Source organism: Phyllostomus hastatus, unplaced genomic scaffold (assembly GCF_019186645.2).
Source record: "Phyllostomus hastatus isolate PE091 unplaced genomic scaffold, TTU_PhHast_1.1 phas_contig_62, whole genome shotgun sequence".
In the NCBI taxonomy this organism is placed as follows: Eukaryota; Metazoa; Chordata; class Mammalia; order Chiroptera; family Phyllostomidae; genus Phyllostomus; species Phyllostomus hastatus.
Window position 1 is genome coordinate 1,248,927 of NW_025333921.1, and position 16,332 is coordinate 1,265,258.

Genomic DNA, 16,332 nt, shown 5'->3' on the forward strand with positions numbered 1-16,332 from the left:
AAGGGAGGGGGAGAGGAGAGAGAGAGAGAGAGAGAGACATCAATGTGCGGTGGCTGGGGATTATGGCCTGCAACCCAGGAATGTACCCTGGCTGGGTCTTTCTTTCTTTTAAAAAAATATTTTTATTTATTTTTCCTTGGGGAGAGGAGGGGAAAGGGAAGAAGAGAGGGAGAGGAACACTGATATGACAGAGAAACATTGATCCATCGATTGGTTGCCTCCCATATACACCCTCTCCAGGGACCAGACTGCAACCCAGGCCTGTGCCCTGACTGAGAATGGAACCAGCGACCCTTTGGTTCTCAGGCTGGTGCTCAGTCCAGTGAGCCACCTCAGCCAGCGCTATTTTCTTAGGATGTAATCTCAAAGTATAATTACTAGATCAAAGGATATAATCATTAAGATCCTTAATACTTGTTTCTAAATTGGTATCCAAATCCAAAGCGTTGAATCAGTTTATATACTAGTATCAGTCAGTATTGTGAATTATAATTGAAACCCTCCCCCAAAAACCCAAAAAACTTCACCCTAGTTGAGTAGCTCAGTTGGTTGGAGCATCATCCAGATACATCAGGGTTGCAGGTTTGATCCCCTGTCAGGGCACATACAAGAATCAACCAATGAATGTATAAATTAAGTGATTTTTTTTCTCTTTCTTCCTCCCCCCCTCTCAAAAATCAATAAATAAACATTAGCACGGGGCAAAGGGGTAGGTGGATATGGAAGATGGTATAGGGGGATAAATGGTGATGGAATAAAATTAAATAAATTTTAAACAAATAAAACATTGCTAAGTGAAAAATAATATTACATAGTACACATTTTAGTTTGCATTTGTATTCCCTGTCTCTCTCTCTCATTCTGGCCTATTTTGGCAAAGGGGTGGGGTGGGCAGCGTTTAGGTTTTCTTACTGAGCATTCCATGCTTGTTTAATGCCATCTGATGGTTTTTGAGCATTTATCGTGTTAACTTTTTATTGCCTTTTACTTTCCTTTGCTTTTAAATTTTATTTTAATTTTTAGGCTATTAAATCTATTAGTCTTTTTCTTTTGGCTTCTAATTTTTATGTTTTGAAAGACTTCCTTTATCCCAACATCAAATAAGGAATCATAATCTTTCATTTAGCTCTTTTAGATTTCATTTTGTAAATTTAACTCTTTAGTGCATTTATTTTCATGTATAATTTGAGCACAGAATACTGAACTTTTTATGTACGTAGTTAAACTCAGTTTTCTCCTGTTAATTTATTATCAGATTTTCAGATGATTTGAAAAGTCATCTTTATCATATACTAAAACTTCCCTTAGCCAGGGTCTGTTTCTGAGCTTTTAAGTTCTGTTCTGCTTATCTTTTTTTATTCCTGCACAGTGTACTTAAAAAAAAAATGGACTTATTATTTGTTTCAATCTCTGATAATGCTAGTCCTTCAGAAACCTCCCAGGACTGGGGAGTCCTGAGACGTGAGGTGCCTAAGTCAGGACACTGCCAAGGGAAGCTGGTTTTGAACACAGGCCAGGGTGAGATCGGTACAAAAACAGGACTGTGGAGCCACTTTCCTGGGCTCCTTGAAGCTTCCCTGATGAGAAAGAGCATACGTGTCAGCCTTGGGAAGGCTCAGCGAGCACGTTCACTCAGTCTTGGTATGAGGATTGGAGGGAGTGCGGGATCCTAAAGCCAAATATGTAATTATGAGTAGTGCTTTTAAAGACTGACTTACTGGTTGAACATAGAAGCCTCCGTAGGTACCCAGGCAGTTGGGGTTGGGTTTCCAGGTGTCGTCTATATGACTTTTTTTCTTCCTCAAGGAAGCCCTTTGAGGCTCTTACAGGGCCGGGGATAAGGGAGAGAATAAGAAGGAAATAAGAATGAGACTGGAATGAAGGCACTTCTGTCTGTATGCTTTAAGACATACCTACAATATCTTTAGAGATGCCTCCAAAGCTTTAAACATTTCAGGCCCATTGTGACTTTTTCTTTTAATTTAAAAAAATGATTAGTAGATTTATTTTAGAGTTTCTGCATGGCTGAGGGCAAATTTATCAATGGAAAGGAGAGAACACCCAGTTAAACTCTTACAGTCTTAAGCAAAAGCCCTACTGCTCCAGTTCTGTATTCAGAGTTATCTTTGGTTGGAGAATCTGGATCTATTTATAGCTGCCACACTACCTCCATGGTGGGAGGGCCTGCTCTCTGGTTTCCTCTGATACACGAGATCTCCCAGTTCTTGTAGCACAATGTAGATAAGGCTGGAATACTTCATAAGACTTGACCAAAGGCAGGGCAACAAGTAAAAGGAAGTAAACAGAGAGAGTAGTCTGCCATGGGATCATTTTTCACATGAAGTCCAGTTTTAGTCGTCTTCAGCTTTGCTTTCTTTCTGGCTCCTGACTTGCCCCAAATTCAGAAAAGCCATCCTTTCCCTTCCACTCAGGAGAATCTTCAAGCTTGTGCAGATTCTAAATTTCAAACCTGAAACAGGACTTTATGGTTGACACTGGGAATGCTGCCTGCACGGGTGTGGCCTGTGCCATCCGCAAGAGTCATCTCGCTGTATTCCAGTAGCTTCTACAAGACAATCATACCTAGCAATTTGCCAGTAGCCTAATGTCTTTACTAGCAATTAGCATGTGGTGGGTTGCTTAGGAATCTGTCATAAGTTTTTTTATATATAATGAACTTAAGACATACTTATGTTCATTTTATGGCTTTTTAAATAAGGGATACAGTGCTGTATAAAACAACAGTGGACTAGAACTGGGTTCTAGTCTGATTTGCCATTTAACAGCCTTGTCTTTTTTAGCAAGTCACTTGGTTTTTCTGTAGTTTTGTTGCAAGATTTGGATATAGTTGGTCTGTAATTTTCTGATTTTGACTGTAATTGAATTATTATAAAATTTGTACTTGAATCTTTCTCTTTGTGATATATTAGTCCATTTTAATATGATGCTGAAGTATTAGTGAGGAATAATGGCCCAAGCACTGGTCCAGTGAGAAAGTATGATCCATTTTATAATGTTATGCTTCATTGGACAGGTTCTCTATTTTGGTGACAGGTGGAACCTGCTTATATTTAAAAGGGTCCATGGAGCTTATGAGTTTCTTATGAAGTAAATAACCTCTTTATTTATCATATACAAATTTATTTTTTTAAAGATTTTATTTATTTCAGAGATGGGGGAGGGAGGGAGAAAGAGAAGAGGAGAAACTTCAACGTGCAAGAGAAGCATTGACGTGTGATGTGTGAGAGAAACATTGATCAGTTGCCTCTTGCACACCCCCAGCTGGGAATCTAGCCTGCAACCCAGGCATGTGTTCTGACCGGAAGTCCAACTTAGTTTTAGTTCACAGGCCGGCACTCAATCCATTGAGCCACACCAGCCAGGGCTATCATATACAAATTTAGATGTTCTTAAACAATTTAACTGTATGTTCTTAAATCTGTATTTAGCTTCTATGTTTTCTGGTTTTGTTTCTTTTATATTTTGACTTTTCATCTTTAAAATTTTGAAGTTGAAGTAAAAAAGCAAACGGAAGCACCATTAGTTAAAGTACTCTAAGAGTAAGTTATTTAGTACTCTTGGTTAAGGTAGGCCAGTTTTTCTTTCTACTTAAGTGTAATCTATTTTTTTAGAGTGAAAAGCTTTTGTTATATGATACAGTCCAGAGTGAATTAGAGGAGAAGATAAGAAGGCTTGAAGAGGACAGACACAGCATTGATATTACCTCAGGTAATGGGAATGATGTGATTGTGATATTTAATTTAAGTGACACTGAACCTTTGGCTTATGTAGTGTCTAATAATATCTTGGTTTCCTAATATAAATGAAGTGTTCTAATGAGAGAGGGAAGGGGAGAGACTTATAAAGAGTTCGACAGGATTGTATTGTTGATTTGATTTGAACTCACACTTCAGAAAGATGTGGAAAATGGAGCACATGAAAATGGGCAGAATAAAAGTCTGACAGGACCTATATGAATAAAACAGTATAGGAATAGTAACAATATTATTATAATATGAGAATAGTATTGAAAGACAATAAGAATAGATGTGGAAGACAGCTATAGTATATATTCTTCCCTTTAAGTCTTGAAAGATTTCCATATGGAAGAAGGGGACCACACAAAGAGAAAAGGGTACCTTTTCTCTTTGGTACCACACAGACTAGGAAAAATGAATAGAAGTCACAAGGAGCAGATTTGTGTCTCAGGGAAAAACTTGTTAAGTAGATCAGTCCAATGTGAAATTGGCTTTTTGTTTACAGTTTATTTATTTTTAGAGAGAGGGGAAGGGAAGGAGAAAGAGAGGGAGAGAAACATCAATGTGTGGTTGCCTCTCACATGCCCCCTACTGGGCACCTGGCCCACAACCCAGGCATGTGCCCTGACTGGGAATTGAACTGGCGACCCTTTGGTTCACAGGCCGGCACTCAATCCACTGAGACACACCAGTCAGGGCTGAAATTGGCTTTTTAGGGGTATTGTGGAAAGCCTTTCTCCATTGAGTAGACTATTTACTGGGTTATCCTACAGTTATTGCATATGTGTTACTTTATTTTTTATAAATTCTGTTTCTCTGGTATCTAGAGTAGACATAGTGGAGTCAGCCAAGCTGAGCTTAATGCCACTGCTCCATTACCTGCTAGTTGGGTGACCATGGGTGACAGTCACTTTAGCTTTTCTAAATTGGTCTCTTCCATAAAACTGAAGCAATGAGAGTACCTACCTCAGAGGTATCTTTGAGGATTAGTTGAAACAATTCACGTATTGTATATTTAACAAAGTGCCTGGTATATATTCACTAATTATTAGTTATAATTGTTATTATATGCCATGTTGATTTTTACTTCAGTAAAAGCAGAGAAAAACTTATAAATATATGGGTGCTCATGAAATTATATAGTCATATATCTATACACATATACATAGTTGCCAGTGAAATTTTGCTACCTTGAAATTATTGTCTTTTTTTCCTCCATTGATCTCTAGAAATCAGCTAATACTTATATTTTATTTACTTGCCAGAGCTGTGGAATGATGAGCTTCAGTCAAGAAAAAAGAGGAAGGATCCTTTCAGTCCTGACAAAAAGAAGCCAGTTGTTGTCTCAGATATCTTTTTCAAATTTTCTGAGTTCTTGCTGTTGTTGTTGCCTTACGTACATTTTTGTACTGTACATACCTTTGTAGCTTTTATTGGTATACATTGCCTTTATTTGCAAAGTCTTGTAATAAGCAAAAGATGATTTATAAAACTGATTAAAGGCAGAAGAATATAATTTAGATTAAGAGGGGCAGAGGAGGAGGATAAATTTAGTTACAATCTAGACTTCAAAAATTAATATGGCTTCATAGTTCACCAGGGCTTTGATGTGAAAGAGCTGCTTGGTATATAACATGATTGCTTAATTCTTATGTGCTTTTTAATATTTTTAATGTTTCTCAGAGGGGAGTGTCTAAATTAATATGTGCATTCAGTCTCAGCATTTCCTATGGTAGCATCCCCTTACCCCTGCCTTCTCCCACCTCAAAAGTGGTGAGGTTGGTGGTGTGTCTGGCAGTGATACACAGGGTGGAGCAGAATTAGTTGTTCATATTGGTGTTTGTGTGGAACATAATGCAATGATTAATAAATAATAATCATAAACAATACAAGAGTGAACTATGTTTCATGTACTCACCACTGTAAACCTACTTTTGCCATACCTTGTAGAATTAAGAGTATGGTTAATAACATCTGAGATTTGTGAAGAGTAATTTTAAGTCAGAAGTCAGCATGCCAAGGGATTATGTCCAGAAACCTTTGTTACATTCTTTGGAAAGCCGCAGTTTGGAAGTATAATTCAAAGTGTGAAATGCTCACAGCTAAATGACCTTGACTTTTCAACGTCCATATATAGTTTATATGCTACAAGATCTTGATATTCTTGAAGACTGGACAACAATTAGGAAGGTATGATTAAAGAGTAATGGAATGCAAGTATATTTTTATGGTTTACTTCTTAAGTTTCAATGGTTTTTCACTGGTATATTAAAATGTGTTTATTATAAATAGGCTTTGCTGTTTTAATTTTAAAAAAATTTTTATTTTTGATTTTAGAGAGAGGGGAAGGAAGGGAGAAAAAAAGGGAGAGAAACACCAATGTGAGAGAGAAATATTGGTTGCTTGAACGTGCCCTGGCCAGGGGCCAGACCTGCAACCCAGGCATGTGCCCTGACTGGGAATCGACCTGGCAACCTTTCGGCTTGGGGCTGATGCCCAAACAGCTAAGCCACACTGGCTGGGCCTAAATTTTTTTTACTGTCTTTTTTACTGTTTTACTTTGCAACAGTCTCTCCAAGGCAATTAATGCTAACACTGATAACAATGAATGGAAGGGGTATATGAAGAGAGACATGTTAACAGTTTGTTTTTTTTCTTGTTATAGTATAATTAATAATTTATGCAGAAGTACAGAAAGCATTTATTTAGGTTTCCCGAAAATAATATTAAAGGCCCTGGCCGGGTAGCTCCGTTGTTTAGAGCATCGTCCTGATAAACCAAGGTTGTGGGTTTTATCCCTGGTCAGGGCACATACAAGAATCCACCAATGAATGTGTAAATAAGTGATACAGCAAATCAGTGTGTCCACCCCCCCTTGCTCTCTCTAAAATCAATAAATTAAAAAAAAATTCCGTGGCTGGTTTTTACCCTCGTCCTGGCTCACAGAAGGCACTCAATATATATTTGTTGAATGAATTAAAATGAGAATTTGAGCCTTTGTTATGTCTTGCATTTTGTCATCAAAGATTTAAGAATTAAAGGATTTCCTGTGCTTGTTTGAAAGTGGAGACTTGTTTTCCTTAACAGTTTTTTCATTTTTAGAAACTTTTAGGTTGAGAATTAGAGATTATTTCATGTGTTAATAATATGTCCCAGGGAAATCATTATTCTTTATATAGACATATGGAGGGTGGACCCAAAAAACCCCTTAATTTAGTGATGAAAAATTGTGTATTTATTCTCACATGAAGGTAAACTTCTCTACTGAAGGTAAACTTCAGTTACCTTCAAAGTACTATCCCATTTGATGCAATGTGCCTATCCAGATGTTTTTTTTCCACTGCTCAAAACAGTTTTTGAACTTGTCGATTTTGATACCTTTTAGTTCTGCCATTTTTTGTTTCACCTCTTCCACATTGGCAAAACGTTTCCTTTTGAGGGCTTTTCTTGACCCGGGGAAACAAAATAAAGTCACTCAGGGCGAGATCAGTTGAATAGGGAGGGTGGGACAAAACTACTGAACACTCAGTGCAGCATGAATGTCTGTGCCCATAAATCACCCATCACGAAACGGGCAAATGTGTTGGAAGAGTTAAAAAAAAATTCCCTGAAGCTGCTCACAGCCCATCACAACAAGGCCAGCTGGTGCACTGACACAGAGGGGTTCCTAGAACACTCACCTAGTGGGGAAGCCTGTACTGTGAGAGGCCCGCCCTCCAGAAGGTAATTCCGTTGTTTGGGGTTTTTTTTTTTTGGGTCCCCCTCATATATTCTTTATGGTCTTAGATATTAACAACCAAAATATACTTTATCTGTGAACTCAAGACAGTGATGTCTTTCTTTTCTCTTTCTTTTTATTAAGGCAATGGCTACACTGGGTCCACACAGAGTGAAAACAGAACGTGAGTCACTGAGTCTGAGTTCAGAAATCTTTATGGAGCCTTGTTGAACAGGGTTAAGTCATCTACATACTAAAGAGCTTCCCTTGCTTAAAGCTGGCCTTAGTAATTGATAATGGTCCTCTTCCCCTTCTGGCACTTGTCTAGTTAATTGATGGTTTAGTGTATGTTATTTAGCATTATTTAGTACTTACATTTAAAACTTAGTGAATTATATAGAAAATGTAAGAAATTGAAATTTCTTATTTCTATTAGATTTAGGTTTGTTACATAAAAAACATTTTCAGTGTTTTTTCACATATATGCATGGATTAGTGTTAATTCTTTGTGTTCTGCACCTTTGTCTGACAATGTCTTATTAATATAACAGTTTTTGAACTGATCCCTTTAGCACCTGTGAAACTGGAAAAACATATGCACAGTGCTAGATCTGAAGAGGGAAGATTATATTATGATGGCGAATGGTATATACGTGGACAAACAATATGTATTGACAAAAAAGATGAATGTCCTACAAGGTAAAAGGCCTTTATCATTTCAGTGTTTACAACATTGTTGTCAGTAAATATTTGCCGCCTCCACTGTGTACTCATGATATATCATTAGTTGACTGTGGATCCTTGTTTTCTCTTGACACATGATTTGGTTAGCATGTGTGTCCACCAGTGTTAATATTTATATACCAGAGTTACGTATTAAGTTCATGAACACAAGCATTAGTACAGTGGGAATCTTAGAATTATTTAGCTAGGTAAGAGATCCTATTCATTAATTTTTTTGGTAGATATCTTATTATGATCCTAATACTATTTCTTCAAATTGGAGTATTGGGAATTTGAGAGTGTGCTTCCATTATGTGTGGACCTATCAGTCCTTCAGTTTATTTTTTGGTGTGTGACAGTATTTTAGATAAGAAGAATATAGATCAATTAGAGTAGGAAAGGAATGGAAAACTCATGAAAACTTTTAAGAGTACTAGTAATTAGAGTATAATTTGAAAACTGAAAATAGTTCGTTAAAAGGCTTGATCTGTCTAGGCTTAAATGAAGTTTATATAATTAGTTATATAGCCTTCTGTGTTTCATCTGGTTGTGACCTTTAAAAAATATTAATGCTAATTGCTGCTTTAGTTACTGCAGTTATTAAAGATATAATTCTCAGAGTGGTAACCATTTACATTAAGAAAGTCTAGGTTTCAGTGATAAGTAAACTACGTTTAGTATAGGATATTTATTTTCTAAATATAGTGGTTTTAATCAGATTGTAATTTCATCTTTAAAGTTTTAGGATACCAGGAGCATGGTGTATGGTAACTTTTCTCATAGAAGCTGATTGGGCTAATTACTATGTTATTTATAATACCCCTGGATTCTTGGCTTTATGATATTGCCTTTGAAATATTTTACTACTACTTAGCATAAATGTGGTTTAAAAAGAGATTAAAAAAGCATAGGAGATGACTTAACCAAAGTCCATTTTTTAAAAAGATTTCTATATAGAGATTAACAGTGTCCAAGAAAATCTGTACAAGTGCCACAGAGGCCCGACACTGGGAAGCAGGGGTTGGTGTTGGAAAGGTTTTTGAGCCCAGACTGCTGTGAGCTGGAGGTGGGATCCAGTGTGAGCAGTGGCTTTCGTTCCACTCTGGGGTTTTTCGGTGAGGGAATAGTAGAGCAGGGGTGGAGTAGGAACATTGTGTTTTTAACACTTCTCATAGTAAATATTCCTAATGCTACTAAAAAGAAAGAAAGAAAATGATCTATTAGGTGTGCTGAATGTGATATTTGTGACAATATAGCCAGCCGATTGTCAGCGTTCTGGGAAAAGGCAATTGCATACCTGAATCTACGCTTGTAGCCCACCTATCTCGATTTTATAGCTAATACTCTGGAATGAGTAGAGGAGGCATATTGTAATTCATTGATTCTTTTTTTTTAATTCTTTTAGTGCCATAATTACAACAATTAACCATGATGAAGTTTGGTTTAAGAGGCCTGATGGAAGCAAATCTAAGCTTTACATTTCACAGCTACAGAAAGGAAAATACTCAATTAAGCATTCGTAATCATGATTTAAGTGTTACCTAAATCTACCTTATTAGTGTTACCACGTGTGATGTGCCATGGGAGTAAAAATTATATTCGATGGCTAATATTTTCGCTGAATCATGAGAGACTGTGTATTTGTGGGTAGTACTCGAAGTGGACCTTATATTGATATGTTATTAAAAGAGACAGTAAAAAAGTTTAATTGTGATCATTACATTTATTTGTCTTTTAGGTGAAATGACCAATAGGTGTATATGGAGGGGTTTCTTACTAAACTGTTTTCTTGGTTTTTATGCAAATCTGTGTTTAGTGAAGTATGTTGCTAAATGGCTACTTTTATCTGCAATTTTAAAAAATTTTCCATATCATTGTCATTCATTATGTTTTTGTAAATAAGCCTCATGATACATTTCCTATAAATGGTTTGTACTAGTACATTAGTGTTTAATCAGAATTGAAATTTAATCATATATATGTATGTATATATGGCATTATCAGCTTATTTAGAACTGATGGCCTTACTTTACAATCTTGTTTTACCCAAAATTAAGCTATTGGGTTTGACAGTTAAAAGGAGCACTTTTGTAGACTAGCAGCTTTCTTTCTCCTCTTCCTTCATTGTATGGTGGTGACCTATTTTTACAAATTATGTATACTTAATGTTATTTAGTAAAATTCGTGTCAAGTAATAATATGCTTTGATGTGTATTTCCCGTGAGCCTTTAGAGGGCAGCTGTTTCTGCTGCAGTGTAAGTGGTGGACAGTAACTGACAGTATTGTGGTGCTTGCTGTATATTCTGGTCTTTGAAACAGAGTTTTACAAAGCATTTTCCAGAGGTAAAAGTAGGTTCTTATCCTAATTTTATTATTAGGGCAAAATAGACAAGGATAATTTCCTTAAATTTATTCTCAAGTTAGAAATTTTATCTATACTTCTACTAAATTCTACACTTTAAGGGCACTTGGTGCAATTTAGAAAGTTTTGGCCTCTTCCCTTAGCCACATTCAAAATTAGCTCCTTAAGCCTCAGGAACGGTATAAAGAATTGAAGCCCTCAATATGGCAGCACAGTTGGCTGCAGTATGTGTTAGGGTACAACCAAATGATGTATTCCTGGTGGTCTTGTGCACTTTACTTTCTGTTATAATGAGACTTAAGAGGATGAGAAAGAGATCTACTTATTAACCCTTAGGGCAGGACATCTGTATTGTTCCGTTTGTTTTCACTATTTTACCTCTTCAGGCATCTTCCTGTGCAGATCACTACTTCACTGTTGCCAAATGTTAAAATATTTGACTTCTGAAATTCATTATCAGCAAAGTTATGTACTGTGTTCCGTTCTGTTTCTAATAAACCTTAGCAAATGTACATATGTCATAATCTGATAGTATTTGACAGTACTTATGTATACAATGTTTCATAAGCATTTTTAATAAGATTTGTATTTTTAAATTTAGTATATAATAAAAAGATGTGTTTGAGTGTAATTTGTAGTGTCTTGAATTACTTCTGCATACATTTGTTTATTATTTATAATCAATCTATCTACTTCTAAGGATTTTGGCCATTTTACAAGCATAGGTATGGAGTGTTGAACAAATGTTTTTGCTCCCTTAATTCAACCTCTATTAGGGTATATTTAGCTAGTTAGACAGTTAATTTATACTTAATTTTAAAATATGCATATATGTTGTATTTTAGTAAAAATGTACTGTATAAGTTCTGAAATTCTAAATAGAAAATTTTTATCTTATTCATTTATTCACTCACTCATTTATTTTATTATTTATGTGTTTCTTTTGAGAGTACATTTATTAAAGCTGGGGACATTGAAACAAAGGAAAGACTTAGGGTAGAAGCAGCAATAGGAGAGAGTGTAGGTGATGCTCTGCTTTGGCGCTCTAGAAACATTTTAGGAAAGCAGTGAGCCACGCTAGGCCTGCTGTTAGCTCACTAAAAAGTCAGAGAAAAAGGGGCCTGGGAGACAGGCTCAGGGGTTGGCCTGGGATAAGCTGCCACTGCCCATTGCTCCCCTGGTTGCAATTCTCATGGGGACCCTTAGTGTTTAGGAGAGGAAAGTAATGATGCACACCTGAGAGGGAAGGAAGGCATGGGCGTGCTCCAGAGAGAGCCCTCTCTGGGTCTTTGTCTTGAGGGTTCTTATGTTTTCTAAAGTCGGGAATCTTAGGGGAGGTCTTCAGGGAAGATCTCAATAGAATATTCATCAGTTTTATGGTGGTTCACCAAAATGATATTTATTCCCCTGACTTCATCCCTCCTTGGGTGTGGTTCGCACACATGGCACTAATTGGATTTCTGTAATCTATCTCCCTGAGTAGGGCGATTTAAGCCATGTACCTTCTGGTTGGGGAGAAGTGTCCTTGCTGTGTAAGTGTCCTTGGTTAGGAAAGATAGGATTTACTAGATGGCTGTAAACTACTTGGCTGTTTAACTATTGTCTCAGTTTCCCTACTTCACTACCCTGCCTCATCCCCCCTCAGGCCTCCATCACTGAAATCTTTTTTTCCCCTTTTTATTGATTTTTTTTTCAGACAGTGAAGGAGAGGGAGAGAGAGATTGATTTGTTGTATTTTTTTATGTATTGATTGGTTGATAGTTGTATGTATCCTGACCAGGGGCCGAGCCTGCAACCTTGGTGTAGCAGGACAATGCTCTAACCAACTGGTCTATCTGGCCAGGGCCCATTTCTGAAATATTTTAGGGGTGATGAGGGAGGATAACTGTCTTCCATAACTGCTTCCTGCTGATAAGGATCCTGGTCCCTGCCTGTGTAGGTTATGGAAGTGTCTCCCTGCCTGATCTAAGGGAGACAGGGAATGGGATTTGAGACTGAAACAGAGAGGCTGTTAACTGATTCTTCTAAAGCAGGGATGGGTGGAATCCCTGAAGCATTCTCTTGATATGGAATTGTTGCATGCCAGTCAATATGAGACCTCCAGTACTAGGACGTGGGACATAGGATGAAGGGTCAGTTCAGTTATTCCTTAAAGTTCTATATATATTTGTCTAGTTTAAAGGTATGATCTGAACATTTATTTTTAGAAGTCTAATTTAGAATAAGTCAGTTCTTTCTGTGGGTTTTTCTAAAGATGTAACATGTTTGCAAATGCATCAGAGTAGGGCAATGGCTGTCTCTGATGAAAACGTAAAGTGACATCGTTGTAGAAACATAAAAAAATCTTGTCCTTCTGATAGTAAAAATGAACCAATTTCCAACTTTGTATTAACTTATTTTTGATATTGAAATTCATTGATTTAATCAAATTCATTATTTAGCTTAACCAAAAACTTCCTCTCAAGATTTTTCCTCACAAAACTCCTACAACTCTCAGAAACCTTCTGTAACTTCCACAAACTTTATACAAAGAAAGTTTTTATTTTAAAAACCATGATTTAGCACATTTGCTTTTAGAACTTCACTATTTATATATAAGTATTTCAGGTAAGCATATGCTCATCTATGAATAAAGTACTATAAAACATATTTTGTTATTGGCAATATGTCATTAGACTTGTAGTTGAAAGGTTTAGTTTAGGGGTATTGTTAGAACCTGTGAAGTGTGATGTAGCAGCTGTTTCTGCTGCTATTATGTTTATGATCAGCCTGTGTCTTAGGATCAATTTAAGGGCCTTTCCTGTCACAGCTCCCAATATTTCATGTTCAGTCCACTTTTTTCTGCTACTTCCAATTTTTTTTTAAAATTTTCTTACAACTGCTCAGTTTGATTAATAGCCACCATTACTCCTGCTATACACACGAGGTAACCGAGGCTTAAAGAGGTTGAGTAATTAGCTTATGGGTCATCCAGATATTAAATGGCATTACCAAAATGTGAAATTAGATGATTCCAAAGTCTGTGATCCAGCAAACAAATTATGAATTTAGCTCTACTGTTGTGAAGTTCAACTCTATAAAACTTTCATTAATTGTACACATTGACAAAGACACATATACATACTAATATACATATGTATGTGTGTTTATATATTTATATGTATTAATAGATTTATATTTCTGCTACTTCCAATTTTTTGAAAAAGAATCCAATGAAAATGAATCCAATTTTACATGAAACAGACTGACAACTATCAGAGTGGAGGGGCGAAGTGGGGTTGGATGAAAGAAGGTGAAGGGGTTAGCCAAAGAAGATATGTGTATCACCCATGGACACGGGCAACAGTGTGGTGATGGCCAGAGGGAAGGGGCAGCAAGGACTGGGAGGAGGGGGACAGAGAGGGAAAACGGGGACATCTGCAACAATGTCAACAATGAAAATAAAAACCAGCTAATCCAAGTTATTACTAGTAATTATTAGCAAACATTATTGGTACACTCCTCATTCTGTCCCTTTTCTCACTGTTTTTTTTAGGGGGGCAGGTAGGCTGGGCACTAAGGACTTTCCATTGCAGGCTTCTTCATGTAAAAGTTGTTCTGAGATATATGCTGTTACTCTGAATTCAAATACCACTGATGGAACCATGTACATACACCTCACTGATAGTTATTTCAATAGAATAACAGGGATGTTGGCTATTATTTCTTAGGTTTTGTTTATGAACTAAAATAAAGTTATAAGGAAAATATGTGTAGACTGAATGAATATCACAGTTAGGATTCATGTAGCCTCTTGCCAAATTGGAATGTAAAGTATTTTAATTGCTAAAGATAAGGGAATCTAGAATATTTTAAAAAGAACATGAAAGTTCAGAATGAGGTTAGAGAAAATACACATTATTTATATATATATCATTATATATTATATATTATATATAATACATATACATATATGTATTATATGTGTATATATACACATATATAACATATAACATATATATACGTGTGTGTGTGTGTGTGTGTATATATATATATATATACACACATATATATTATATATATATAATTTTAGAGAGGGAGGAAGGGAGAAAGAGAGGGTGAGGAGCATTGATTGGTTGCCTCTTGTATGCCCCCAATCAGGGACCTGACCCACAACCCAGGCATGTGCCCTGACCAGGAATCGAGCTAGCGGCCTTTTGGATTGTGGGATGACGCTCAACCCACTGAGCAGCACCAGTCAGAGCACATTCCTTATATTGCCTTCGTGGGTGAATTACAAGGATTGTGGCTCCTATGTCAGGTGAGATTAACTGAGGCAGTTTCCCCCTTTGGTCACTGTGGTCCAGAGTGTTGCCCTTTATTTCACAGACCCAGAATCTTGAACTTTATCTGTATGTTCTGTTATGTGCTGAATTGTGTCTCCAAATTCTTAGTTGAAATTATCACCCTCAGAACCTTAGAATGTGACTGTATTTGGAGATGGTACCTTTTAAGAGGTGATTAAATTAAAATGAGACTATTAGGTTGGGGCCTAACCTATCTTGAAAGGGCAACTTAAGAGTTAAACGTTTTAGCCTTTGTTGATAGGCTTAAGTGATTAATGCTGTGGAAAGCTGTTGTCTGCAGAAACTGGAATGCATGACCACACAACTCCAGGAGGTCTGCAGTTCAACCTTTGTGCCCCAGGGGTCTGCAAGCCGTGGAGATGGTATCTGAGTTGCTGTGTTCCAGGGAGGGAAGGTCTGCCATGCAGATAAAGGGTTGTTGATCAACAGGTAAAGAAGTACTAGGAAGGTCCCTGCTGGATGGCAACTCTTATCCAATTAACCAAAAAGGTTGGATTGAAATGAGATATTAAGACAGTTTTTGAGGGTGCATAATCTGCTGTCCTCTCAGATCACCAGCATCTAAATAAAGCACCCATAAAGATTCAATCCTTGTCTCCACTTATTGGTTCTGGTAGTGATAGACAATATGAACACTGACTTTTTCAGTAGCAATCTGACTCATGTCCTTATAAAGAAGAGGGAATTTGGACCACAGAGGGAAGACCCTGTGAAGGTACAACAGAAAGGCATATATCTGCAAGCCAAGGAGAGAGGCATCAGAAGAAATAAACCTGCTGACACGTGGATTCGGGACTTCTAACCTCCCAAACTGTGAGAAAATAAACTTCTGTTGGTTAAGCCACCCAGTCTGCAGTATTCTATTACGGCAGCGCTGGCGTGCTCATACATGCCCCAAGGTGATGGCTCTGGGGAAGCTAGACTGACCCACCCACGGACTGAATGACAGCCTAGTGTCAACTTAATAATTTACATTGGGAAGTATAACTGAGAAAAAATAGATGCCTCAAGTCAACTAGCTGGCTCAGTCTTTCCTTCTGGGAAAATCTATGTGAAAGCAAACTTGTCATCAGAAGTCTCCTTTACTTTAGAGAAGTCAGGAAGGCACCAGTCCTCTGGTGAGGGTACCCCCTTCCTGGTATGGTGCTGGACACATAGCTATAACCTTAATTATCACCAGTGGTGATCCTGCTGGTGGAGATATCTCCTCTGTTAGCTGTGCTGTGTGGGCTCTGCCCACAGCCCTCTCTAAGTTGTTTCTAAACCAGTTGTTTGCCATTCTGGCCAGTTTATTGGAACAATGTGGTCCCTACTCACAGGCAGCCAGTGATAATAATACTTAACAATTCGAGTGTTTGTCACGTGCCAGAAACTGTTTAATGTATGAAAAGTCATTTATTATTTTTCATGTTTAAAACAGGAAAC

The 16,332-nt window shown here is 37.2% G+C and overlaps 1 protein-coding gene across 2 annotated transcripts in view; it reads left to right on the plus strand.

Annotated features, from left to right (window-relative positions):
* The window catches only part of BRMS1L (BRMS1 like transcriptional repressor), a 30,387-nt gene extending 19,195 nt beyond the window's left edge, over positions 1-11,192 (plus strand). The window contains exons 5-10 of one of the 2 annotated variants that reach the window (XM_045848690.1): positions 3,633-3,729; positions 5,024-5,107; positions 5,884-5,948; positions 7,621-7,660; positions 8,028-8,175; positions 9,605-11,192. In XM_045848690.1, the coding sequence (XP_045704646.1) occupies positions 3,633-3,729; positions 5,024-5,107; positions 5,884-5,948; positions 7,621-7,660; positions 8,028-8,175; positions 9,605-9,722 (552 nt within the window). In that variant the 3' untranslated portion in view covers positions 9,723-11,192. The remainder of the gene's footprint in view (positions 1-3,632; positions 3,730-5,023; positions 5,108-5,883; positions 5,949-7,620; positions 7,661-8,027; positions 8,176-9,604) is intronic. The other variant, XM_045848691.1, reaches the window with a different exon arrangement.
* Positions 11,193-16,332: the final 5,140 nt, after the last annotated feature.